The following is a 25,478-nucleotide window of genomic DNA, read 5'->3' as shown; positions in this document are numbered from 1 at the left end:
TGTCACTAAGCCCTCGGAGTATTACGATGAGATACATGTTTATGTTATAATTCCATCTATAAGATGAGCCAAGACGTTTGCAGAGACCTGCGTGGTATTTAAAGATTCCAATCGAGTTAATGCTGGCGTTAACTTGACTGGCTCAAACTCATCATGGCCTGTTCTGTAAACGCACGATATTGGCCACTAAGACGCTGGTTAACCAGCTCTTATAAGGCCACTACGTGTCGTGCCATCGCTGCCGATAATACCAGAGCCAGCCACAGATCCTTCTCATCGACATGTCATTATCGTCTCATGGAAACAGCGGGCTTCACCGAGACTCAGCTTACCGTCCGCCACGCAGTCAGTGAAGTCTGCTCCAAATTCCCCAATACATACTGGCGCGAGCACGATCAAAATGAGCAAGATCCCAAGGAATTCCATGCGGCTCTTGCACGCGGGGGATGGCTAGGCATTGCGCTCCCAGAAAATCTCGGAGGTTCTGGCCTGGGCATCTCTGAAGCCACAATGATGATGCAGACAGTTGCCGAGTCTGGTGCTGGAATGGCTGGTGCGCAGGCTGTCCACGCCAACGTCTATGCAACGCAGCCTCTGGCCAAATTTGGCACGGACGAGCAGCTGCGAGAGACAATTCCGGGAATCATTTCGGGGAAATGGCGGACGTGCTTTGGCGTAACGGAGCCGAATGCCGGACTGGATACGCTGCGGTTGTCCACCACGGCGAAGCGAGAGGGCGACGAGTATGTGGTTTCGGGGCAAAAGATATGGACAACGTGCGGACAAGTGGCATCCAAGATGATACTCTTGGCCCGGACTACTCCGTATGAAGAGGCGCAGAAACCCAGTGAGGGCCTTTCACTCTTCTGCATCGACTTGGATCGTACACAGCCAAGCTTATCAATGCGGAAGATCAAGAAGATGGGCGGCAGGGCTGTCGATGCCAACGAAGTCTTCTTCGACAGCTACCGTATCCCCGCCAATACCCTCATTGGAAAAGAAGGCCACGGCTTCAAGATTGTTCTTCACGGCATGAATGCTGAGCGGTGTCTCCTTGCTGGAGAGGCCCTCGGCCTAGGATACGCTGCATTAACTCGAGCCGCGTCGTATGCCCGCGAAAGGATCGTCTTTCAGCGCCCTATCGGCATGAATCAAGGTGTTGCGCACCCCTTGGCAGATGCGTATATGCACCTCGAGGCAGCGAAACTGGCGACGTACCATGCAGCGAGGTTGTATGACGCGAGCAAAACAGACTTGTCCATCACACAGAAGGCCATCGGCGTAGCAGCCAATAGTGCCAAATATCTGGCCGCAGAGGCTGCCTTTTTGGCGTGCGAGAGAGCAGTGTTGGCCCATGGGGGCATGGGATATGCTGCTGAGTACGATGTAGAGCGGTGGTTTAGAGAGTGTCTGGTGCCGCGACTTGCGCCGGTGAGTAGAGAGATGATTTTGAATTATGTTGGAGAGAAGGCTCTTGGGCTACCAAAGAGCTATTAGATGTGAAATTTAACGTATTAGTAAAGGCAAAATATGTACTCTAAAGTCTATATAAACAAATCTGCGGATTTCCGCGTATGTAGAGTTGTATTAGAGGGAAGACGCACGAGAGTGCCATTCTCCGAGTTCAACTGCTGCTTTTTAGCCAGCTCTTAATTAGAACTAAAGTTTAGTTGTATACATGTATTCTACAAGTCGCCAATATTGACAAACAGCACTCTAAAATGACTCATTCGCAAAGGAAAAGCAGCAATTGGCATCTACTACTAGAACAGGAGCTCATCGGCCGGGAACAAGCATCGAAAGCCCCACTACGCCCGACGCCGTTTATATCCTCCACCACCCCCGTAGCCGGGCTCGGCAACTCCTAAAACTAACACAATTCTCGCAAGAGCAGCACGGCGATATTCCAGATCCCACATGCCTCGCAACCGCTTCTTTTCACCATGGGCTCCTCTAAACTCACTCCATCACCATCTCCAGCCAAAGTAGACGGCAAAAAGTCGCGGGCCAAGCACGCATGTCGCGAATGCAACATCCGCCGAGTGCGCTGCGATGTGACGGAAAAGCAGCCGTGCTCGAATTGTCTGGCCGCCGGGGCGAACTGCGAAATCCTGCCATCGCGCAGAGGAAGGTATGATTAATTGAATTTGATTTATTTACTCATTTTTCCCATCTCAATTCTTATTTATTTCATTACTCTGTAACTGTGGACAGATTGAATATACTAACTGGCGCCACTCGTCAAGATACCCTCGGAGGTCTCGCCGGCTATTACAGCACATCCATCCGCCAGGTGAAGCTGTCGGCTCTCTCAAGGCGTATCCAACTCCTTTTGATGTACCGCCTCATAGAGATGTGCGGCCAGACGCTTCGAATCCGCGAGACCATGCGCCCCAGGAATCTCAGGACTCTCAGGACCAAGAAGTTGAGGAATCTTCACCGAGTCCAGTGCCGGGTACTCGTTTCTACGGCGAGTCAAACTTTCTCACTCTGGTTCCTAGCGACGAGGAGGACTTTTCAAGTCGATCTCACACCTCAAGAGGCAACAACGCCAATAGCCAAAAGCAGCGGTTCACATTCCCCATGCCGGCCACGCCACAGTCTACTTCTCAGACCACAGAGGGCCGTACTGATATCAGCGCCGGAACAATGCGTTATCTGCGCAACGAGGGTGCCCTAACTCTCCCGGATCTTCGTAGCTGTTTACCAGCTTTGGAGGCGTACTTTACTTGGTTCCATCCGAGTTGGCCCCTCTTGGACAGGGCGCAGATAGCACGACGACTGGCAAATGCCACCTCGTTCTCTTCAGTCGACATGTCCCGGATGTTGCTGCAGGCAATGCTCTTCATCGGAGCGACATACTGCGACGCAGCAACAATTCGGGCCATGGGATTCGAGGACAGATATCAGGCAAAGACTACATTTTACACGAGAACCAGGATGCTCTTTCACACCGATTGGGAGAAGGACGAAACAGTGCTGATTCAGTCGCTATTCTTGATGAGCTTCTGGAGAGGAACACCGACGGATGTGAGAGATGTGCGGTACTGGCTTGGAATTGCGATTACGCTTGCTGAGTCGTACGGGTTCCATCGCTCGTGAGTGTCACTTTACATCTCGTTGATGAAGATGGAATACTAATATTCATATCATTAAAAGATCCCGTTCCATGTCAAAAGATTCACACACAGCTCGAATGAGACGAAGGATATGGTGGTCAATCTACGTAAGGGAGCGGCAAGCGGCTGCGTCTTTGGGACTTCCCAGCAGAATCAGAGACGAAGACTGTGATATTGAGCCGCTCAGCCCATCGGATTGGGAAACGGATAACAGTGGCCCCGACTCTCCCTTTGGCTCGTGTCTACCGGAGCACGTTACGTACGCGATCAAGATGGTGGAGATTGCCAAGCTACGTGAGCACACTATTTTACCTTGTCCCTTTATTTTCTTCTCCTAGATGATGGAAGAATATATTGGCTGACTGACAATTTTTTTTTTTCTTCAGTGGGTAAAATCATCGATGTTCACTTTGTTCCTGGTAACGCTTCACTCTCTGTGACTTCTTCAAATACTCTCCGAGATCTCAACAATTCTCTCGAAGCCTGGAGGACAAGCCTTCCGGAACACATCAAATACTCCCCAGAAGAAGGCTCAGATTCTGTATGGACATGTCTCCTTCACCTCGCATATAAGTAATAAATATTTGCCTTCCGCGTGTTTCGTCAGATTCATCTTACTAACTGGAATATATAAAGCCATCTCAAGATCTTGATTCATAGGAATAGCTTCCTGCGCCTTGAATCCACCACCCCTGGCTCACAAATTGTCCTCAAAGCAGCTTGCCGTATCAGCCGCATCGCCGAAGACATGTGTACTCAAGGAACACTCCGTTATGGGCAAATGCATCTGTAAGTTTGATGTGTCATTTTGGGAGACAATCTTTTCAATTTTTAACAATGTTGGAACAGCATCACAAGCATATTTTCCGCTCTTTGTATCCACACCATTACAATCCGCCGAGGCACAGGCCTTACAAGGCGTCTTGCCGAACATCGCGCTGAGACTTGCCTTCTTTGCTTGAAAGAGGTCCAAAAGTACTGGCGAATCAACAATAACACACTCGATCTCTTTTTACAGTACCTCGACCGCTCCATCGCCGCTAGACTGCATGGGATGCAGCCTGATGCTCCAGTCCCCCCTTTACCAAGTGCTACTAGTAGAGATGCAACCGACCTAAAATCCAGCACAGCGATAGACACACCAGCTGCAGACGCGAATCTGCGCTCAAGCCCCCACGCTGAATACGACTCTGCAGCAGCTTATGATATTACCATACCAAATCTCGGACCAGGGCATTACTTGGCGGTGGAGGAATTCCAGGAACAGTACTTTAATCTCATTAGTCAGGGAGATGATGGGTTAAGCGATTTGCAGCTGTTTTTACAGGGGGAAGATTTCTCTCAAGCAGGGAATGGGTCGAATTTAATGGAAAGACCATTGTGATACCCCAAATAGGTGGCGATAATGCAACTGAAAAACATACTATGGCCAAAAGGTGGATGTTTAGAAACAGTACTTTAATGTGTGGAAATATATTCATATTCATATCTTTATTAGAGCCAGGCCAACTGCCTGAGGACATAGCAACACGCTACAGCCACTATACATATTCATAACTTTGAAAATCCATGCTCATCCAAAACTCGTAACGCTCAGCCAGACTGCGGCATTCATTCAACTAGACCAAAAAAGAACAAAAAGAAATGTTAAAAACAAAACTTCAAATTTCCATTACAAAAACCACCTGAATTCGGGAGAGCTGGGGCCATCCCTCAATCGTGAAGTTGGGATATCACGAGGGTCAATCTTGACACCCGCACGGCGATCACGTCTCTTGTTGTCCCAAATCATGAAAAGACCCATGCTGAGAGCAATGAGAGCACCAGCAGCACCAAAGCAAGCCGTAGTGATGAGTGCAGGCTCGTATCGGGGGGCGTCCTGGGTGCGGAAGATGTTACTGGAGACAAGACCCATGACGTTGGCGAGAGGCACACCGACAGAGGTGAGGGTGATACGACGGCCTTCGTGTGCAATGTTGTTGTTGTACCAGGTCGAGAGGAGGACGGAGGGAGCTGAAGTACCCCAGCACATCATAAAAGTGGCAAAGTAGGCGACGTGCAGCTGCTTGGTAACGTCGTCGATGGATGCATAGATGATGAAGCCGATAAAGGACAGCATGAAGCCGAGGACGATAAAGGGGAAACGCAGGCGCGTGAAATCCGAAGCAAAGGCCAAGATGAGAAGCATGACGGCGCCGGTGACATTAGGGGCAACGGTGTACAAGTTGGTCTTGACGGTGGAATACTGGAGTCGCGAGATGATCTGGGGCAAGAAGAGCGAGACCGATTGAATGGGCACGCCGAGGCAGATTTCGATGAGAAGGAAGCCATAGGCCCAGGGCTTGGTGAAGATCTTGATGGCGTCCTTGAAGTCGAATTTCTCGGAAACCTCGGAGGATGAATCGACCTGGATGCGGTGGAAGGCGAGGGAGCGCTCCTCTTCGGAGAGGAACTTTGCCTCGGAGGCGCTGCGCGGGAGGTAGAAGTAGGCGAAGATGGCAAAGAGGAAAGTGACGCCGCCCTCGATGATGAAGAGGTAGCGCCAGACGAAGATCCTGCTGTCCTTGATGTGGAAGACGCCAAAGGCGAGCAGGCCGGAGAAGGCGTTGGCGATGTTGGACGCGGCGTAGAAGATGGCCAGACGGCGGGCGAGCTCTCCACGGCGGTAGAAGGTGGTCAGGTAGTAGATGACGGTGGGGAAGAAGGCGGATTCGGCCATTCCCAAGAACCAGCGAACGGCAAAGATGCCGCCAAAGTTTTGCGTGGCAGCCGTGCAGAGGGTCATGGTGCCGAAGGTGAGCATCATGACGGGCAGGGCGCGAGAGGCTCCGAATTTCTTGGCAAGCATGGCGAAGGGGGGAGCGAAGATGACGTAGGGGACGAAGAAGATGGAGACGACGAGGTTGTACTGGTTGGGCTTGAAGTGAAGATCTAGAAGGATGAGGCTATGGCGTTAGTTTGATGTTTTTCTCATAGTCTGATACTAGTAGCACAAGATAGGGGGTGAGAGAGTGTATGTGAGATGCGTACCGGTGCTGAGGCCTTTGGTCTGAGCGTTACCCAAGTTTCCTTTGTCGAGAGCATTGAAAAGGTCTGTAATAAAAGAGAAGTTAGCAATCACAGATTTTGATGACAATGATGGTGTTCTCTCTGGAAAGAGAGATGGAAGCTTGTCTTGCTTTCTCCCATCTCGATTGGAACGCGTCAAGCAATTCTATGAGAAGCAAACGCCGACTTACACATGAGGGCCAGGACGGGCAGGATCCGGATATCAAATTTGAAGCACAGAGCGCGCTCGGCAGGATGGTCAACGACGCGCGCCGTCTCTTCCATGAAGCCATCCTTTTGGCTTTCCACTCGGTCGAGATGGTCGTTGGTACCCATGTCCTTGGACACGGTGTTGTCGTCTTGAACACCCATGATGGCGACGAATGTTCTGTTTCTCCTATATGCTTTTCTTCTTCTCTTGTCTGCAATTGATGATGTGAGAGGTGTAAAAGTATAAAGAAGTAATCAAGTGTTCAAGACGATGGTCGTCTGTGATGAAGAGAGGAGGAGGAGGAGGAGGAGGAAGAGGAAAAGGAAGTAGATCGGCAGAGGCAAACAGTTGCCAAGTTTGGGTCGCAGGCCGGAGGTTCTTATAAAAAAGCTGATGTATAGCAACTCTCTCACACCGACCAGGATGCTAAGACCGCCCCAAGAACCAGCTAGTAGTTGCTTTTCCAAGCTAAGCGCAATGCTAACAGGCGAAGGCTGACAGGGCAAACAGCTAGAGATGAAAAAAGAATGCGCCCGAGCGTCCTGGCTGATGGGAAACTCGGCAGCAGGGGGTGGGCGACAGGCGCTTTTTATGATAATGTAACTGTAGATGGCCAGCCCAGGCACAGGTTAGTTAGTTTACAAGAATGCATGAAGGACTCAAGCCATCAGGGGTGGTTGCAAGAAGAGAAAGAGAGATAGACGGTCCCCGTCATCGTCAAGAGCTGTTTAGCTGATGATCTAGTCCCCTGGCTTAAACCGTTGCTCTCTCTCTCTCTCTCTGCATGTGAGTCGGAAAAGACAATATGACCCCCTCCAATGGCTGCTTCCCCCAAACTGCTCGGATAAGACAGGCCGTGTGAGGACTCACCAGTAATAGTCGGTGCCACCATTAGAGAGAGAGTCCCGGAGATGTGGAAAGATTGGGTAACACACATTGTCCAAATACCCTGAGATGCTGTCTCTAGCACTGAGCGAGCAGGTACCTCGTCCCAAGGCAGAGACGAATCCTGGGCCACTAGAAGGCGCCGTATCCACCAACCCCCCAAATATCTTATCTCTCTATCTCTTTCTAGATCCCCGCCAGAAAACAGAGAAGGCGAGAGAGATGGGTATCTAGAGATAGGGACTGCTGCGAATCTCTCCGGCGTCTTGGCTATGCAGCCATCTCGGTCAGCCGGACATCAGCCTCTGAGCGGGATGAATTCTTTTCTTCTTTCTCGAAACGAGTCAAGATGGCGCACGGATTTCCCCAGGCCCAAGCCTCTGGTCTCCCCTTCTCCACGAAATCCTCTCCGTGGGGAAGAGACGAAAAACCTGGAGAAGCCAGCCGGCCAGTTTACCCCACACTTTTTCGTTTCTCTCTTCATATACGGAGTATTCCGTACTACTAGCACAAATGAAGGTACGTATAAGGTTTTGTGCGCGTGCGTTGCATTGACAGAAGGGAGGGCGGCGCGAAAGGAGAGGCTGACCCCAAGGACCGCGGCATCTCCAATCCTAGACGCCTTTGGCGAGTCGCTAGCCCGCCATTATCCATCTGTTTAGGCCCAGGTGGGGGGTAATCCGGAGACTAACCGGGTGAGGGGAATTGTATTGATTGAATGGATGGGTGGTGAGCAGCAAAACGCCGCTGCCAAGGTGTGGAACGCATGCCGCAAAGCACTCTGTCTATATCTTCGGATCTGCGGAGCCTGTGTTGCAATGGAGCACAGATGTTATCTTGATCATCTGCGCAGTAGACGGATGAGATACTGCGTGGCTCTCGTTTGTGCAATCAGTGGAGCATAATGGAGACTTGATTTGCCGCTCAAACAACAATCTCGCCTTCCAGGAACTGGGCCCTCGCCGCCACGAAAGCCACTTCTCGGCCAAATACCATATCTGACCGCCTTTCAGTGGGGGAACATCATCGTGGGGGATGGATATTGAACTTACAGATACGAACACAGCTGGAGGTATACAGTCTACACGGGGGTCAGGGTTTTGGCGCTTAGCTGTCCGTGGTTAATGACTATCTACGGACCCTCGCTCCCTCTGTCCACCAATATTGAGTTGGGGGGATCGTGGAAAGGGGGGGTCAACTGGGAGGCCACATGGTATTGAATGCTGGTGAGGAGATTTGGAGAATGACTAATAACCGTCATTGTGTAGCTCGGTCGTGGTCGTGATCTTAGTGCCAGCCGCGCTTGTATATGCCATTGCCATCTCCATGGAGAATCCTATTATTGCCGAAGATAGAGGGGGGCGAACGCTGAGATTCTCGATGTTGGAAATTTCCATGGCAATCTAGACCGTATTCCCAAAACGTTTTGAATTCTGAGCCCTTGATGGCCGTATTCCCAAACAGCTCATGGAGGTCGTTGTTCCCAAAAGAGTCGTGGCTCTGCTTTCTGCTACAACTTTTCGCTCCACTTTCCGCGACATAGTGGAGAGCTCTCACGAGTTTAGAGCCTCGTCTGTACTATTTCAATCCCATTGCTTTCCAGCTTTACCCGATCATGCCTAAGTATGGAGTAAATAGCAACCGGGCCTAGTATGTATGAAGTAATTGTAGTGGGAAGCAAGATGCCAGCAGACTGTGAATATATAGCTTGTTAGCTCCGAGCGTAATTCTATTTCTTTACTATTTCTCTCTCTCTCTCTTTCTCTTTCTCTTCTGTCTCAATCAACCTCCAACTTCTCATCCGTCACCACCTCCCTCTAAATCAACCACAACCAAAATGTCTGAAAAGGTCCCCGTCCTCACCTCCAACGCTCCCAAGCCCCTCCCCGGCATCTACAGCCAGGCCATCAAGGCCAATGGCCTGGTCTTTGTCTCTGGAGCCGTGCCCATGGACCCCGTCACCATGGAGCTCATTCCCGGTGACATCCAGGCTCACACCGTACGTTGAATTCTGCCCATTCTCGAGGCATCAACTCCAAGGGCGGTTCAAGAACTAACATGATTCACAGCACCAATGCATCAAGAACCTGTCTGCCATCCTCGAGGCCGCCGGCACCACCCTCGAGAAGGTCGTCAAGGTCAACGTCTTCCTCGCCGACATGGCCGACTTTGCCAAGATGAACGAGGTCTACAGCACCTACTGGGGCGACGTCAAGCCCTGCCGAACGTAAGTCTTGCTTCTTTCTTGTCATCTTTTTTGTCAAAACATCAGGTCCCCTCATCCTGTTGAATCGACTACCCCTCATACACATAAGCGCCCCGCTATCGGATGCAACATTGTGGTGGGGGTCTGTGACGGAAAAAAAATCATAGTCACGTCACGTATTGCCTTGCTTGCAGATCCGCTGCAGTTGCTCCTGGTATGTTCGAATGAAGAGGATTGAGCTAACGGTGTGTGTTTCTCAGATGTGTCGCCGTCAAGACTCTGCCCCTGAACACCGACGTCGAGATTGAGTGCACTGCTCTTCTGTAAATGATACATGCATATTCATAGAGATACCAATAAAAAAAAGGCGAAAACGGGAATTGGCAAAAGGAAATTAGCTCAATTATGAATAAAAATAAAACTTTGGGCGCTTCTATAAAATTATCTGTTTATCTGTGTGTACTGTAGTGATTTACAATTGATTCGTCTCATGCCACTCAGTTAGACGTTATCAACAACCGTAAATGAATGCTCCAGTGATGGGAATGACAGGCAAGTATCTGTTCTTGCACATGCATAGGCAGTCGCAATCACGGCCAAACCATTGTCAGTGTAATATAAAAATGCAGTGAATTTCGTGTATCCCATAAATGTGTATATACGCCTCGTGATATATTCCAAATGCAGCAAGTCGTCATCAATACATGTACTCAGAGCCCCTCATTCTGTCCATCGCTTTCGTCTTTCATCCATCATTTTACGCGGCATCTGGCAGCGCATTTTCCACCGCCATCATCTCCTTCATGCCGTCCGCAATGCCCTTGACCTTGACCTCATCCGGCCTCGGCAGCGGTCTTCGAGCAAAGCCTCCGTATCCAAAGTAGGCCTGCAGCGCCGCCTTGACGCCAACCACGCCCGTCTGGATCGCAACCCAGTCTCCCGCCGCCAAAACGGCCTGGAGCGCTGAGGCCTCGGCCGCCTTCTCGGCACCGGCCTCGGCCAGCTTGAAGAGCCGCACGTTGGCCCGGGGAGAAACATTGGCCAGGCCGCCGATGACGCCGGCCGCGCCGTTGGCCATCGACGCCAGCAAGAAGTCAGAGCTGCCGGCGAAGCACTGGAAGTTGGCGCCCGAAGCCTTGACCGCGGCCGCCACACGGCCCAGCTTGCCCGTGTTGCCGCAGGTGAACTTGCAGCCGACGATGTTGGCGTGGCGGCTCAGCCGGATCAGCGTGTCCGAGTTGATGTCGATGCCGGGCGTGGCGCCGGGGTAGTTGTAGATGATGATGGGGATGGGCGAGGCATCCGCCACGCCGACAAAGTAGCTCTCGACCGTGGAGCTGTCGAACAGGCCGGCGTAGTAGCTCGGCGGCAGCACCAGCGCGTAGTCGCCGCCATTGGCCGCTGCGTCTCGGCACAGCTTCACGGCCTCGATGATGGACTGGGCGCCGCAGCCGACAATCAGCGGCATGGATGTGAAGCCCGCGGCATCGAGGGCGGCTCTGGTGGTTCGCGTGATGGCTGAGCGCTCGTCCAGTGCCAGGTGGACTGCTTCTCCGTTGGATCCCTGGACGGCAAGGCCAGATACACCAGCCTTTGCGAGGCGGACGGCGTGCCGTGATACGGTCTTGATGTCCAGCTCATCTGTCTCGCTGTCGAAAAAGGCTACAGTGGGCACGTAGATTCCTCGGATGAGAGGTCGTGTGGCACGGTCACCAATTTGGGCCGCCGCAGCAGATGAATCCGCAGAAGGAGACATGGCGTTTCTTTATTGGTATGTAACGGCTGTGATTCTCTTATTTGTTTTGAGATGATGAGAACACTAAGGTGATATGGAGGAGATGTGTGGATGGGTAAAGATGAGAGAAGAGAGAGAGAGGGTTGGTTGGTTCGTTCTCAAGCCTCAAGTTCAACAGAATGCTTCACACAGACAAATCAACATAAGAAGAAGAAAAAGCTATAGAGACAACAAACAGAGAGCCCGGGAAATAAGAAGGAAGAAGAGAGACAGGAAAGTCGGGCCCGAATGGCACATGATATTCCGGTACCTACATTAGCAGCTCCATGGCCAGCTCCGATGTCCGTGGTATTCTATCCCCATGCTACGTTCATTTGCCGAAGCATAATCCCAATAGCAGTGGCACGCATTTGCCATGTTGTGCTCCCATGGCACGGCCAAAAAGGACACAATAACGCCTAGAGAAAAGCCGGTACCCCCACGCTCTCCATAAAGCAAGAGGGAAGCAAATCACAGGAGAGAGAGCAGCTGATCTCGGAGACTGAAATTGGAGTAGCAATTCTCCATATTTGCCTCGCAAACAACTCCTTCATCCCACATTCCACTAGCTCAACTTACACACAAGTAACTCTTCTTTCCCGCTGGCCACAAGGGGAACAAACGCCGTGCTCAGCACGAGTTTCTTACTCGGCGCCACATTTCAAAGTGACCCGTCCTTTTTGGGGGGAATAAAGACAAGCAACATGTGGGGGAATTTTGGCTCTTCCGTCTTGCTCTCTCCCCATCTTTTGGCTCCACCGGTTCTAGTCCAAGTTTGACTCAAGAACCCCAGCACTAGCTGCTAACGCATTGCCAACCTATTTCTCCTCCTTCGGGACCTTGCAGCAGTTTGCAGACTTAAGCAGCTTGACATTCTTGTATTTTCCCGAGAGGGAATGCTTTGATCCCCTTCAAAACGTGCCAGCTTTGCAATTGCCGGCATATACGAAGTGTGGCTCTACTCTATAACCAACCTATTGGAATTCTTTGGCTCTGCATTTCCCAGGGTCTTCCGAGAGGAGCCCGGCGGTTCTCTCTTCCCCCTTGCTTCATCGGTGGGGGTCTTTGACGTTGCCTAGAGTTGCTCCCTCTCCACGATGATACAGCATACAGCCCTCTCAGATAACTCGTCTACTGTTCATCACTCCAATAGTGCAGAATATGAGTGATGACTGATGTCAAAAGTTGATATGGTCATCCTCTTTGACAGCATTGATGAATCTCGCTACATCAGAGACGCAGTTTGTGACAAACTTTTGAATCCAAATCCATTCCGCATATAGTTACATAGTATGCAATACAGTACCTACTCCGGAATCCATATCAAACCGTGTCTCAGCCATGCTATGCTACCCAAAAATCCCCATCCCGTCTTACCACCCCCTGGCCTTGATCCAAACATCCACAATCTCGTCCTCATGACCTGCTCTGTCTTCATCCACCACAAAATACCACCCAAAATGGCTGCTCGTGATACACGCATGATTCGGCCACAGCCTCACCTTCTGTCCCGCCTCCACCGCATCCGTTGGCTTCCCCAGCGCTCCCTCCTTCGTCTTCTCGCGTCGTCCCTTGCCGGCCGCCCATGTCAAGATGCCGTGCTCCTGCGAGAACCTGCCCACGGTCCAGCCCTCGTGGTCTTCCACATCGCAGGCCGGCATCTCCACGCCCTGGCGCCCCCACGGCGTCACCATCGCCATGCCGTCGTAGGCCTTGCAGAACTCGCGGCCCAGCGCCAGGCCGCCCGCGCCGATGAGGGCCTCGTCGGTGCCGTTCTCGCCGCGCCCGGGATAGACGCTGTGCACTTCGGCCACGACGGTGAGGGCGATGTCGCGCCATGACAGCGTCGACGAGCTGAGGCTGTGTGCGGCGAGCTGCTGCAGATCGAGGGTTGGGTAGACGCCGGCGTGGATCTCAACTGCGTGCCCCTTGCTCTTGACCGTCCTGAAGAGCTCTGAGAGTTCAGTCACTGCGGCTTTCAGCTCCGGCGTACCCGTCTCGCTATCCTGAGCCTCGTCCTGTCCACCAAGTAGATTCTGCACAGACAGCGCCGTAGGAGAAGCTCCCGCAGACACCACCAGCGTCGGGATCTGGACCCCCAGCTCCTTTGCCTTCTGGGAGAGCCTGTCCGCACCTCGCAGCATGGCATCAATCTCCGCATACAGCATCTTGATGGCCGCCACACGGCTGTCTCCCCCATAAGAGTGCCCAGCATGTGAATACAGCCCAGACAGAATCAACGATCCGGCCTTGTGTGCCTCCAGCGCCGCATTGGCAACCTCCACAAACCGCTCGCTGCTCTCGACAACGCCCGCCCGGCGTCCTCCCATATCAATCTTGATGTGAGCCAGCGGCGCAACGCCAGACTGCTTCTTCAGCTCCGCAGCAGCGGCCAGCTGTGCAGGGTCATCCAGGAGAATAGATATGCTGCCCTCGCCGAGAACTTTGACGACTTCTGCCAACCGAGGCACTGCCCCCTTGGAAATAGGAAGGCCGTAGACAAACTATCATTCCGCTCGTTAGCCAAAAAACAAACAAACACCATTCACCTTCTTCTTCTTCTTCTTCTTCTTCTTCCAGTAGTCCCCCTCATACGTACGTTTACCTGCCTCCCCTTCTTCTTATACTCCTCCAACAGAGGCAAAACAAACTCCGCCTCCGACAACGTCGAAACAATCAAATTCGCCGGCCTCGACAGATCCTCTCCAACTTGAAGCCTCGTAAGCTCAACAGTCTATACACACAAGACAGCAATTAGCACAATCCCCATACTCATCCCCTCCATGAATGAAGAAGAGAAAAAAGGAAAATTCCTCACCTTATGCGTCTTCACATGCGCCCTCCACCCCAAATCAAGCTTCTTCGCAGCCTCCAGCATCCGCTCGCAATTGCGCCTCGCCGCCGCAACGTTCATCACCGCCGCCGGCGTGGGCACGTCGGCGATTGACTTGCCCACAAACTCCTTGACCAGCGCCTCCTTGGGCGAGGTGGGATAGAAGATGAGCGAAGACATTGTGTCCTTTTTTTTTTTTTTGTCGAAGCTTCTCCGCAAAGAATTGGAGTTGTGAAGAGATTCCTTTTGGTTAATTTTTTTTTCCCCCTTTAATTCCAAAGCTTTGCCCGATGTCCAATTTGTTGCTATTAGCTGGATGCTTACAGCAGAGAAGAATATAGATACGGGTAATCTTCTTGGATCTTACTGCGACATCGGATGACTGCGATTCAGCTGATCCAAGATGAATTGTTTTTCTCTAGCTTGCTACATCTACCTCATCTCGTAGTAGCCTCTGCCCCTCATCCATATTTGCCCCTCATTCTAACGTTCCACAGTCTGACTTCTAGCCCCAATCCATGGCTGCGAGTCGGTTCCCCCACAGCGGAGGTGGCTCTTCATCACTAAAACTAGAGAAGAAGTATGCTGCTACTGGTCAGTGGGGGTCATAACGCGGGATTGAATGGAGAGGCAATGGCGATAGCGATTTATACAATTTGGGGGACAGCTACGGCCTCAGCCTCTTCCGTATGACCTTCACAAAGCCAAAGACACAGCTTATCTAGCCAGTCTTTCTCCACGTGGCCAAGCTTGTGCAAATAAAAGTACCAATATTTCATTTCAATGTTATAATCTCTATCATCTCAATTCCTTTCGTAAAGAGGCAAGCCCATTGACTAAGCAGCGGATCACCAAGAGAGAGTCCTCACGTCCCATTTTATGTCTAGCAGTTTATCAAGCCTGCACTGACGACCTCCTTCTGAATGGCCATCCTTCTTCTTCTTCAACAGCAATGGCCCCTGTTCCTCTGCTGCTCCTGATACTGGCTCGTTGCTGCTGCCGTTGTTGTTGCCGAATACGTAATGCCAGCGCCTCTACCCTACTTTCCCCTTGACGAAATTTCCATGGGGGCAGCCTCGAGTCAAAGGCTTCGTGCATTTCCTCCAGTGTATATCCTTTGGTCTCGTAGGCGGCATAATAAATATGCATTAGCGCAAGCCCGTTGACTAAAAAAGAATCCATCAGTCAAGTATCACAGCGTATCAAATTACTACACAGAGAACGTACAGGCGCCAAAGAGATAATACGTGTTGTAGCTTTCAGAGCCCCCATGTCAGTAAGCTATCATTCAAAATCGTAAAAGGGTTCCCTACTTGATAGTCCATACTATAAACAGCACCATATCAGCCGAGCTTCTCCTTTCCAGGAGAATATTTAGAGTGTGTGTTTTCCACTTACACAGATGTGGCACAGCCAAAGCCACGGCCACATTGCAACCCCAACGCGATGCCGTGCACAAAGCAACGGCCCTGGCACGAATTTGAGTCGGAAATATCTCTGCTGGGTATATCCACGAAATCGGTCCCCAGGTCAGAGCAAACGCAGTCACAAAGATGCAAGAAAAGGATATTATAGCACTAGTGACATGTTTATTTCTGTTGATCATCCAGGAGAGATGAAAATTGCCGCTTATTGATTCTCCCACGCTGGGTCGGCCATTGTACTGCTGGAGAAATCCTTTCAAGCAGTTAGCCCTCATATGAATCCCCAGGTAAAACATGGCAAGGGATAAAGCGCAATAATCACCAGTGAACAAGAGACATGTCATCATCACGAAAGAACCAGCCAGCATCGCTCGTCTTCGGCCTACCCTGTCCACCAAGTATATGGCTGGTACAGTGCAGACATAGCTGAGGAGGTACTGAACTGAAGCCATCACAAACGGCGAAGCAGCTCCGGCTCCAGCCAAGACGTATAAAACGTGGTCTATGTTTGTAGAAATAGGTGTCAGCAACAAGCTTGGGTTTCAGAGACGCGTGGCAGACAAACACATCATGATGTTTATGCCACACAGTTGACTCCATGCTTGGACACTCATTCCCAGGAGAAGCCTCTTGGCCAGGGGCTTTCGCAGCAACATTCGGAACGAGGAACTGCCCCTTTCGCGCTCAATCCGAAGTTCCTCGTCCATTTCTCGGTACTGCGCCATGACTTCGGGATGGTTCATATCCCCTTTTGCATGAATATCTGCAATCAGGCCGACGGCGGACCCCCACAGGCCATGCATGGCATAACAACGCGGGCTGTGAGGAAGGATAAGGAGGCCTAAAAGAAACGTAATTCCAGGGACTAGTTGGATGCCAAATGACAATCGAAGAGCAAAATCCTGCCGGTCAGAAAAGTCCTTGTGCCTATGTGAAAATCTTACCGCGGCATATTGGATGAGATATTGCGCGCAAACGCCCCAAGCGATGCCCAATTGATAGATACTGTCAACGCAGGTCAGACATTGCTCAAATACGCTCCTTCTCATGGCCAAGAACAATGAAAAGTGCATACCCAATAATCCGTCCCCGAGTCTTCCATGGCGCAACTTCAGCCTGCTCCAACTTAGTGACGTTGCCGCCATTTGCGCAGCATCATCCAGATTTCGCAACCACAAGAGTAAGGGCAGACATACCAGATATACTGGCACGACAGCACTTATAACCCCAGCTCCAATTCCGGCAATAAATCTCGCAATATAAAGCATCGAGTTGAGCGGTAAGGCGACCTGAAGAATGCATCCAAAATTCCATATACAGCACACATATACCAAAGCCCACTTTGCGGTCATCGCCTTGACCAGATACCAGGACCAGAGCGCGCCAAACATCGAGCCGATGGGCATCATGGCAGTGATTATTCCCTTCACAAACGGCTCGGGGACGCCAAAGCGCTCCTAGTAGGCTTGCATACCCAGGATGCCGGGCATGGACGAGATGTCGAAGCCGATGAGGGCGCCGCCTAGATGGCAGCTCGTTTAGAAATGTTCGCTGAGGAGCAAGAAAACGATCCCTCTCTTCCTCTGTCCATAGACAGATGAGTGATGAAACTTACCGATGCCGGCAATACAGCATATGTTTGAAAGAGCTTTCACTTCGTACATATGGAGTGACGGCATATTGTTTACCTACCAAGAAAGAAAACAAGCTAAAAAAAAAAAAGGTATGATAACAGCCCAGCTATGCTCTACAGAGCGAAACAAACGTGTATAGAGAAATCGAGCAGATGATGTGATGCTGAGAGCGGCAAGCTAATAACCGGATCGTTTCTTGCAAAAACACTTTCGCTAAGCTCATCGCGCTTCAGGCAGCCCCGAATCACACAGCAAAGGAAGAACAACCAGGTACAGTTTTTGTTGCTCGGCAACCTTGAAAAGTTTGTTCCGCCTGCTAGCAGAGTTCTTTCGTAGCTTCCAAGCCATTCAAGCCGGAGAACCGTATTCTGTAAACTGGGGGCTTTCCCTCTCCACAGTCTCGCGTAAAGCAGAGTCTGCAGTGAGAAAAATGGTGAGCAGAGTCACCGTGAACTCCAATCCCAGCCACCAGTGATAAAGGTTACCAGGAATAAGCCCTCATTCCTGGCAGCTTCGTCGCTGAGGCGGAGAATCTCTCTATGCTCTATAGTTAGCTGTCAAAAAATTCCATCATCTCTTCATATCACTGTACAGCCCTGTTAGTAGTAATAGCGGTCGATCGAGCCGATAGAAAGCGTAGGTAACAGGTAGGTTCAAATTGTCGCAAGTCCTGATCAATCCATTAGTTGGCAGCCACCAACAATTTCCTAAATCAAGCAAAGTTAAGAAAAGCCAATCCCCATAATCCGTACTTCAGCAGTGATCCAGGACGTTACAGATAAGTGTACAAAAAAGGGGGCTGTAAAAAAGAAAGAAGAAAATAGAAGAGAAAAAAAACACTTGAATCCTTCTTTCCACGCGCCACAGAAACAGTCACTTTTATAAGCCTCCATTCCGTCCAAATGCAACTATTCGTAGTCATAGGTATCCGTAAACGCCAATACTTCATTAATAGCCATAAAACAACTTATATCCCTTCGGCCAGAACACGATTAACCACGCTTTTCATAGATATGCTGGAGGAAAGTCCGCTGCATCCTGAAGGAGGAGTAATCGCCCTTGAAAAGCACATCAAGAATGCCACCGCATTTAGGATCGTTACCAACTTGTTGCATACGGTCTCGTAGAGTAAGGTAAGCATCATGGAAGCGAGACAGAACGCCTTCTGTATTAGACGAAGAGCCAGAGATGTCATTAGCAGGGTTGTTCGGATCAATGATTGAGAGGCGGTCCGTCTTCTTGTATGTGAAGCTTGATACTTGGCTCTAGAGCAGGGTGTCAGCAAATAAAGGAGAAAAAGTGATCGCGGGCTATCTTCAGAGACCGTCTTCCGCGATTTGGAAAACGCTTACCTTGCGGACATATCCAATAGGGCTGGTGAGCGAAATGGCATTCACTTCATAGTCAAAGTTCCGCCCGTATAGCTCAAAGAATTCAAGGAGCATCTCTCCGAGATGGTGTTCTGGGACAAGGCTACGGCTCTGGACCTGTGGCATGAGTTGAAGCATGCTGACGACCAAACAAATGACTGAAAATCCGCCCAGGCCTCCGTTGACAGGTTCGTTCAAGCCTCTCATCAGAAGAAAATGCTTAATCACAGTGACAAGGATAGGCATTGCCGGATACTCCTCCTTCCAACGCAAAAAGGTGTCGATGGCCTTGACTCCGCCGAGGTTTTCAAACGACACATCCACTCTCAGCCCAGTAACCCTATCAATGAATTTTACCAGCGGGATTCGAGCGTGGGCAATAACCTCGATCGATTCTTGCTCTGCAATTCGTTGGGCGACCAGAAACTTTCGGAACTTATACAGCCAGCTTTTAGCGCTTAAGTAGGTAGGTGGACCGCCTCGCATGAAGCTGGCAGAGCAAACAACCAAATCCATATCAGCCGTTGGAAGATATAGTCCAGACATGAATGAACCAAACGGGAAAAGCTGGGCGTTGGCAAAATTTCTGTCGTCCCTCTTCATGGCCTTTTTCAAGTTTTCAACCAGATTGTTGCGAATCGTCTGCTCAAAGTCACATGGCTTAACGAATTCATAGAAGTCCATGACTTCTTTGTGCAGTCTGACCATGAGTGGTTAGCGCATGACATATCCTGAAAGGTTGGCCAAAGACGAGATAGATGGAGCTTACCGAAATGCCATATTGGTCGTTGCAGAGTGGTCGACAGTTGCCCATGGACAAGGCTCTTCATTTGGTTTCGGCGTCCAGTTTGGTACCAGAGTTCCTTTTGAGGGTCTCATATTGGGCTTCTTAAACTGCTTGTAATTTGGTGGTTGAATGATCTCGTCGTCGTGAGTGCGCTTGCGAGAACCGAGAGGATCTGATCTATCTTGTGGTGCAGCTGGTTTGTTTGGTAGAGAATGGATGCCTCTGCCCAAAGGTTCAATGTTGTTGTTGTTGTTGTTGTTGTTGTTGTTATAGTTTACAGAAGCTGGTGGAGGAGGCGGTGGGGGTGGTAATTCACTGGGCGGCGGTGGTGGCGGCGGTAGCTCTGAGGCTTTAATAACTTTGATATCACTTTCATCCTCACCTTCCTCGTCACTGAGATCGAATGAGAGGAAATCTTCAGCTTCTGTGGACACGAGCGGCTTGTTTGAGTTATCTTCCAATCTAGCCTTGCGAATGAGTTTCACAACATCCCGCTTCTTGCGCGTAGCATCATCTGGGCACGGCAGTGCTGTATACGGGTCTGGATTGGACCACTTGGGGGCCGCATTAGCAGACTCGTCAGCTACGGCTGTGCGCACTCGCTTCTTGGAGGGTTCTTCGGTATCAGACAGAGACGATCGTGACGATATGTCCATGTCAAGCTCGTCATCGTCCGAAAGCTCGTCTAGATCACGAAACTTTGCGCCTTCGCCAGTATGCACACTCTCTTCGGGGAGGCCTGTGGTGACGCCCGATATCAACGCTCGTTCAGAGGGGTGGGGAGGCGGCTGCCAACGAGGCCTGCCGGGCCTGCGAGGGCCACCTCCACGTCCATCTCTTCGCGGGGGGCGCCTTTGCGGCGGCTGGCCGTTGGGCACGTAGTTGGAGATGCCAGCCGGCTTGTCCATGCGGAAAGTGAAGTCGCCCTGAGGGACATGCGGCCGGTATGAATCGGCGCCCCCTCCACGGCGATCATCGCTGTAGGGTCGTGAATTCGAATCTGGCCTCCGACCGTCGCCAGGTCGCCAGTTGTCAGAGTCGCGATAGGACCTATCGCGGGATGGAGTAAAGCGCGGTGGTGAGCGTCGGAAGCCATGGTGATTTCTATCATCGCCGTAGCCATTCCGTCCGCGGTCATCATTCCGCCGCTGCGGCTTGTTTCGCACCATGATTGGTTTCAGCGCCGCAAAATTTTAGATCAATAATAACACAAAGTAAGACAGGAAACGATGCGCTGCGCTGCGCTGCGCTTGTAAAGTTGGGCGATTGAAGTTGATCAGCGATACGGCCAAAATCAAAATGTGGTTGCGCGTATCGCTTATCGGGCTGGCTTACTCAGCGAAAAAAAAAATATAAAGCGATACGGTGACTGCGATTGGCTGGGAGCGGTGAATTACAATGAATATTGGTGAGCGAAAGATCTCAGGCTCAAAATCGCGGAATCAACAGATAATATGATTCACATGTGTCCCTTTTGGTTCATTGTCAATTTGTGGCAAATGAGTATCTAAATGAGTTTGAGTTTCCCTATTCCTAGCACTAGAGGTATCCACCAAATTGGGCGTTGTGATGCATAACTTCCGGCATCACGGACTGTGGTTATTCCACGGATTCCGTTGATGCATAAGCTTCCCTCCTTGAGAACTTATTGTGACTGTTGAGTGTAAGATATGACATGTAGACGAGTAAATTGTATCATGCTTTGATTCGACGAGAAGGTCTTATACAAATACCATTTCACCAAGGGGCTGGAAGCGCTTAATCAGGAGGTTCCTTGTTCCCACTATGCGCGGGACAGCAGAACTGAGAAGAGTCAATGTGAAATTCAAGCTACATTGCAGCAAAATTCAAACCCTGGTTTGACGTGTGAACCAGCAGGGGAATGGCAACAGAGCAGAGAGAGACGGTGAAGCCATGCAAGTTCGTCATGATGCGTGATTGTAATGAATCTCCAACTCCTATAAGAAACAAGGCATCAGTATATCACCAAATACTAGAATTATAAGGCGAAGTAGTCTTAGAGACATCTGCGGTCAAAGAAGAGGCTATAACACCAGCAATAGTAGCTTTGCCTAAAACCTTTTTACTACGATTAATACGCCCAGTCAACGGCACGAGAGGGGATCGAGACGGGCAATCGACAGCATAACATGCGCTTGCACCTCAATTAGGAGGAGCCAACGCGACTGTAGATGGTACCTATAGTATCTAGATATTTGCAATACTACTATTATTTAATGCAGCTGGTCTTCGTTCAAACTCGGCTTCTTACAAGGGCCAGTCCCCGTATGCTACAACGCCCAAGCAGGAGATTAGACGGCTAAAACCACGTGCGGCATGATTCTGATTCTGCAGGGTCAGGGGGTTGAAGAGTTATGTGGATCTTCGATTCATCCCATAGAGCTTCGCCAGCCTATCACGGCCGCGGAACCCCCTCCGCGGCGAGCCATAACTCCGATTTAACCTGGTTGGCTGCAGTTAATTGAGATGGGCGCAATCCTACGAGTAGCGAGTGCTTGGCATGGCGTGAGAGCGGAACGCGACCGAGGATGAGAAGTCGGAGAGTTGGATGGAAATGCCCGGCTACATCGTACCTGGCAGCAACCGCTTCGGTGTGTGATCACAGAGCCAGCGCGGTAATGGCCCACGGATGCAGCTCGAGTCAATCAAAAGCGAAAGAGAGGGTTACACCAAGCCTTATGTCAAAGACTAGCTCATGTATGCAAGGCCGCAACGGCAGTTCTGCGAGGGCATCCGCTCCCACACCACTGACCCCGGGCTTACACGTAGCTACATGTATACATACCATGCCTCATCAATACCAGATCACCAAACTCATTCTCTCATAGTGCCAATCCTTGTGCTCCATTCGGAGTAATAATAACCTTCTTATCCCACATCGCTGTATGTTCCTGCTAGTTCTCTTGTGTCTTAGCCCTCCCGAGCCCGAACGGCTCATCGTAGACGTGTTGAGCCACCTCCCCGCTCGTTTGTCCATCTCTGCTCCGTGATTCGTGCCGCAACAACTGCCGTCCCTCGGCCGCTAAGATGCTCCGAAAATGCGCGTCCCGCAGCTCCAACTAAGGAGCAACAGAAGGAGGGAAAAGCACTGTATGCTGCGCGCCCGCCTGTTCCCTCCAGCACTCCTGACCTTGGAAACAAGTTACGGGTCTCATCTGGCTGCCGCCAAAGAAGCACCGCCGAAATAAGCCGATTCCCTTTTCATACCATATTGCTAAGACAGACCCCTAGTATGGCGTCTCTCAAAGGCAACGGAGTGTCTCCGTCCAGATCTCCACACCAGTCTCCGTCTCCATCTGCTGGCGTAGCAACTCCGCTAGCAGGCCCCGTGGCTGGCGATGCTGAGAATCCAGTTCCTGTCCAAGTCGATGTGAGTCGCGAAAATCACCCACAGCTATCCCTCAATTGAGTACATGTTTTTCCCAATGAATGAATGAATGAATAAATGCTACCACATAAACTCTCATTACTACGGAGCATACGAGGAAAATAAGAGACACCGGAAAAAAGGAAAAGAAAAACAAAGAATACGCCATGTATAAAGCATCATGATACAATCACTTACAAATCATCCGGGAGCAGACTGAAGCATACAAAGACGATCCGGAAGATTTCGACTCAGCTTACGGCTCTGATCAGGACTCTATATATGCTAACTCTATCGCCTCTTCCACCTCCAACTACCAATACGAAAACGGCCGTCGCTATCACGCTTACAGAAAGGGTCAGTACGTGCTACCCAATGATCAGGAGGAGCAAGGACGATTAGATCATCAGCATCACATATGGCGTCTGTTATTAGGCGGCCAACTCTTCACGGCACCGTTGGCGTCGCCCGAGGGCGATGATGGGCTGCGCATTCTCGATTTGGGTACCGGTACAGGCATTTGGGCTATCGACATGGCAGACGAGCGTCCAAATTCATCTGTCTATGGCATCGACCTGTCGCCAATCCAGCCCGAATGGGTGCCGAATAACTGTCATTTCCATGTAGACGATTACGAAGATCAGTGGGCATTCCGAGAGGACGAGAAATTCGATTACATACATGGACGAGCCCTCTGCGGCACATCCGGTGACTGGCCGCGGTTCTACAGCCAGGTCATGGAGCACCTCAAGCCGGGTGGATGGATCGAGATGCAGGAGTATGACGCGTGGATATTCAGCGATGACGATAGCTGTGACCGCGCTCCGTGGACTATGGGATGGGTCGACAAGCTGGAGGCTGCCAGTAAGCTGTACGGCAAGCAGATTAATGTTGCACAGTTCCAGAAACAGTGGATGATAGATGCCGGGTTCGAAGATGTTGAGGAGAGGATATACAGGGTACGTAAATACTCACTTCCTCTTGGATAAAAGAAGCTTTGGATACTAACCACCAACCACTATGGAAAGATACCAATTGGACCATGGGCCAAAGATCCTACTCTAAAAGAGCTGGGCAGACTCGAGCTTACCCACATGCAAATGGCTGTAGACTCACACACGCCAGCTCTGTTCACTCGCGCATTGAACTATTCCAGAGACCAAACCAATGTCCTCATGGAGGGTGTCAAGAGCGAGTTTCGAAATCGAGACCTCCGGCTCATTACTAGCTACCGGTTTATCATTGGGAGGAAACCTCTCAATCCTTAGGAGAGTGTAGATATGGTGCAGTTGTCGATAAAGCTATCTTTGAAGGAGGTTCTATTTAATGAGACATGATATAAAGATGAAGGAGATGAGATTTATTACTGCCAGCGTATACGGATAATGAATTCACTTGATGTTATTTGCCATTTCATGGAAGTGGAGAGCAAGGGCTGTCTTTCTCGAGACTACCGCAGTTTCGTGACGCTACAAGCCCTGAGCTTAGCATCCAAATGGCATGGAATAAAACTGAACATCATGCCTAAACCATCAACTCGACATGTGTCATACCATTTTCAATTCGCTTTAGGAGACAGAAGTATTCTATATTACAACAGTGGGAATAGTGTCAACCAATTTTACATGCTGCTTGATCATCACGCAGACTCACCAATAAGAGTCCTATGTTTGAGATGGGGTGCTTGATCAAAGGGGCCGCTCAGCTAAGCGAAACTTCACAGCATTTTTAACCCTCCCTGAGGCCATTCTCATACATACACGTGCCTCTCATAATACTAAAAAATCTTCAAGGTTTCCATTACCCCCAGTTTTCACAGCAATTTTTATTGTCACTGAGGCCTTCCCATGTATGCATGTGCCCCCCTTATAATACATTGAAATTTTTTTCTTCACAGCATTTTTAATCCTCTCCGACGCGACTTTCATCCTCATTATCAAAGCCCGCTCATAGTTCACAAAAAAAAATTATCTTTCAGTTTCATAGCAACTTTAGTTTTTCCCACGGGGCTCTTTTTTATATATCTTATCGACAAATATGGCTGAAACGGGACAAAATGAGGCTTATAGAGACAGAGGGCGGGAGATGATTAAAAATGCTGAGAGCTCGTTTGATGTTGTACCACTTGAGACTCATCGCTTACAGTTTGTCTTTCACTTGAGATCGTAAAAGCAAAGGGTGGGAGAGGATACAAATGCTGTGAAGCCCGCTTGACTGGCTTGAGGCTCATCATTTACAGCATTTCTTCCCCTTTAGGCATTTGTTTTCTATGTTCCTTGATGTTTTAGATATTCTTAAATCTGATCTTGCCAGAAGAATGGATACTCTTCCACGTAGTTGCTATCCCTTATAAAATAGCGTCCAATCCAAGTTTGCGTACACGTTGATCAGAAGTTCTGCTAGAGCTTGACAAAATACTAATGTTCTCTTGGAATTATTTGTATATACTCCTTACCAATACGATTCATTTACCTTCGAGAATAGAGACTTCGTTTGCGAAGCATATCGCTAGTAATATAGACGCTGACATAGATGACTAGAATACGCCCATCCTCTCTTTCTTCTACTGAAAAAGCGCAGGAGCCGCCTCTAAGGGGACTTGGTAGCTGCCAACGGTAATGTGAGGCTAGGAGGAAGCACACTCTATCCTTACTGGCGTATCTCTATCCAATAAAAAGCCGCAGAGAAGAGGCCATCTGCAGCTTCGCATTAGCTGTCAGCGTCAGGCAGCCTTGTAGAATGCTGATTCTTGGCAGGCAGAAGTTAGGCTCAGCTAGGTCACCTCTGCGTACTGTATTC

At 50.2% G+C, this 25,478-nt stretch overlaps 9 protein-coding genes across 9 annotated transcripts; 4 read left to right on the top strand and 5 right to left on the bottom strand.

The window, feature by feature from the left end:
* The first annotated feature begins 33 nt into the window (after positions 1–33).
* TrAFT101_003160 (uncharacterized protein) lies at positions 34–1,710 on the top strand. The gene has a single exon (XM_024907673.2). It carries the CDS (start codon positions 154–156, stop codon positions 1,495–1,497), a length of 1,344 nt encoding a protein of 447 aa, XP_024764288.2. The 5' UTR covers positions 34–153; the 3' UTR covers positions 1,498–1,710.
* Positions 1,711–1,881: 171 nt separating this feature from the next.
* On the top strand, positions 1,882–4,648 carry TrAFT101_003159 (uncharacterized protein). Its single transcript, XM_066126798.1, has 6 exons — positions 1,882–2,131; positions 2,247–3,098; positions 3,160–3,413; positions 3,506–3,692; positions 3,756–3,908; positions 3,969–4,648. Exons 1-6 carry the CDS (start codon positions 1,944–1,946, stop codon positions 4,501–4,503), a joined length of 2,169 nt encoding a protein of 722 aa, XP_065982905.1. The 5' UTR covers positions 1,882–1,943; the 3' UTR covers positions 4,504–4,648.
* TrAFT101_003158 (uncharacterized protein) lies at positions 4,585–7,786 on the bottom strand. The gene is made up of 3 exons (XM_024899445.2): positions 6,359–7,786; positions 6,150–6,212; positions 4,585–6,050 (listed from the first exon to the last, which is right to left on the bottom strand). Exons 1-3 carry the CDS (start codon positions 6,537–6,539, stop codon positions 4,792–4,794), a joined length of 1,503 nt encoding a protein of 500 aa, XP_024764286.2. The 5' UTR covers positions 6,540–7,786; the 3' UTR covers positions 4,585–4,791.
* A 1,115-nt stretch (positions 7,787–8,901) lies between these two features.
* On the top strand, positions 8,902–9,947 carry TrAFT101_003157 (uncharacterized protein). Its single transcript, XM_024910924.2, has 3 exons — positions 8,902–9,262; positions 9,333–9,490; positions 9,730–9,947. The coding sequence occupies exons 1-3, from the start codon at positions 9,101–9,103 to the stop codon at positions 9,794–9,796; spliced, it is 387 nt and encodes a 128-aa protein (XP_024764284.1). The 5' UTR covers positions 8,902–9,100; the 3' UTR covers positions 9,797–9,947.
* Positions 9,948–10,006: 59 nt separating this feature from the next.
* TrAFT101_003156 (uncharacterized protein) lies at positions 10,007–11,829 on the bottom strand. The gene has a single exon (XM_024899318.2). It carries the CDS (start codon positions 11,223–11,225, stop codon positions 10,227–10,229), a length of 999 nt encoding a protein of 332 aa, XP_024764283.2. The 5' UTR covers positions 11,226–11,829; the 3' UTR covers positions 10,007–10,226.
* Positions 11,830–12,153: 324 nt separating this feature from the next.
* On the bottom strand, positions 12,154–14,256 carry TrAFT101_003155 (uncharacterized protein; the record flags this gene model as incomplete). Its single annotated transcript, XM_024907672.2, has 3 exons — positions 12,154–13,747; positions 13,843–13,977; positions 14,062–14,256. 3 exons carry the CDS (start codon positions 14,254–14,256, stop codon positions 12,617–12,619), a joined length of 1,461 nt encoding a protein of 486 aa, XP_024764282.2. The 3' UTR covers positions 12,154–12,616.
* A 1,449-nt stretch (positions 14,257–15,705) lies between these two features.
* Positions 15,706–16,909, bottom strand: TrAFT101_003154 (uncharacterized protein; the record flags this gene model as incomplete). Its single annotated transcript, XM_066126797.1, has 5 exons — positions 15,706–15,753; positions 15,887–16,002; positions 16,066–16,505; positions 16,576–16,616; positions 16,697–16,909. 5 exons carry the CDS (start codon positions 16,907–16,909, stop codon positions 15,706–15,708), a joined length of 858 nt encoding a protein of 285 aa, XP_065982904.1.
* Positions 16,910–17,579: 670 nt separating this feature from the next.
* On the bottom strand, positions 17,580–20,531 carry TrAFT101_003153 (uncharacterized protein). Its single transcript, XM_024910531.2, has 3 exons — positions 19,274–20,531; positions 18,487–19,204; positions 17,580–18,399 (listed from the first exon to the last, which is right to left on the bottom strand). Exons 1-3 carry the CDS (start codon positions 20,458–20,460, stop codon positions 18,127–18,129), a joined length of 2,178 nt encoding a protein of 725 aa, XP_024764280.2. The 5' UTR covers positions 20,461–20,531; the 3' UTR covers positions 17,580–18,126.
* Positions 20,532–22,324: 1,793 nt separating this feature from the next.
* TrAFT101_003152 (uncharacterized protein) lies at positions 22,325–24,062 on the top strand. The gene is made up of 3 exons (XM_024899439.2): positions 22,325–22,682; positions 22,895–23,638; positions 23,708–24,062. The coding sequence occupies exons 1-3, from the start codon at positions 22,545–22,547 to the stop codon at positions 23,945–23,947; spliced, it is 1,122 nt and encodes a 373-aa protein (XP_024764279.2). The 5' UTR covers positions 22,325–22,544; the 3' UTR covers positions 23,948–24,062.
* The last annotated feature ends 1,416 nt before the right edge of the window (positions 24,063–25,478 follow it).

Source organism: Trichoderma asperellum, chromosome 2 (assembly GCF_020647865.1).
Source record: "Trichoderma asperellum chromosome 2, complete sequence".
In the NCBI taxonomy this organism is placed as follows: domain Eukaryota; kingdom Fungi; phylum Ascomycota; class Sordariomycetes; order Hypocreales; family Hypocreaceae; genus Trichoderma; species Trichoderma asperellum.
Note: the sequence above shows the minus strand (reverse complement) of the source record. Positions and strands in the feature narration are given on the sequence as shown.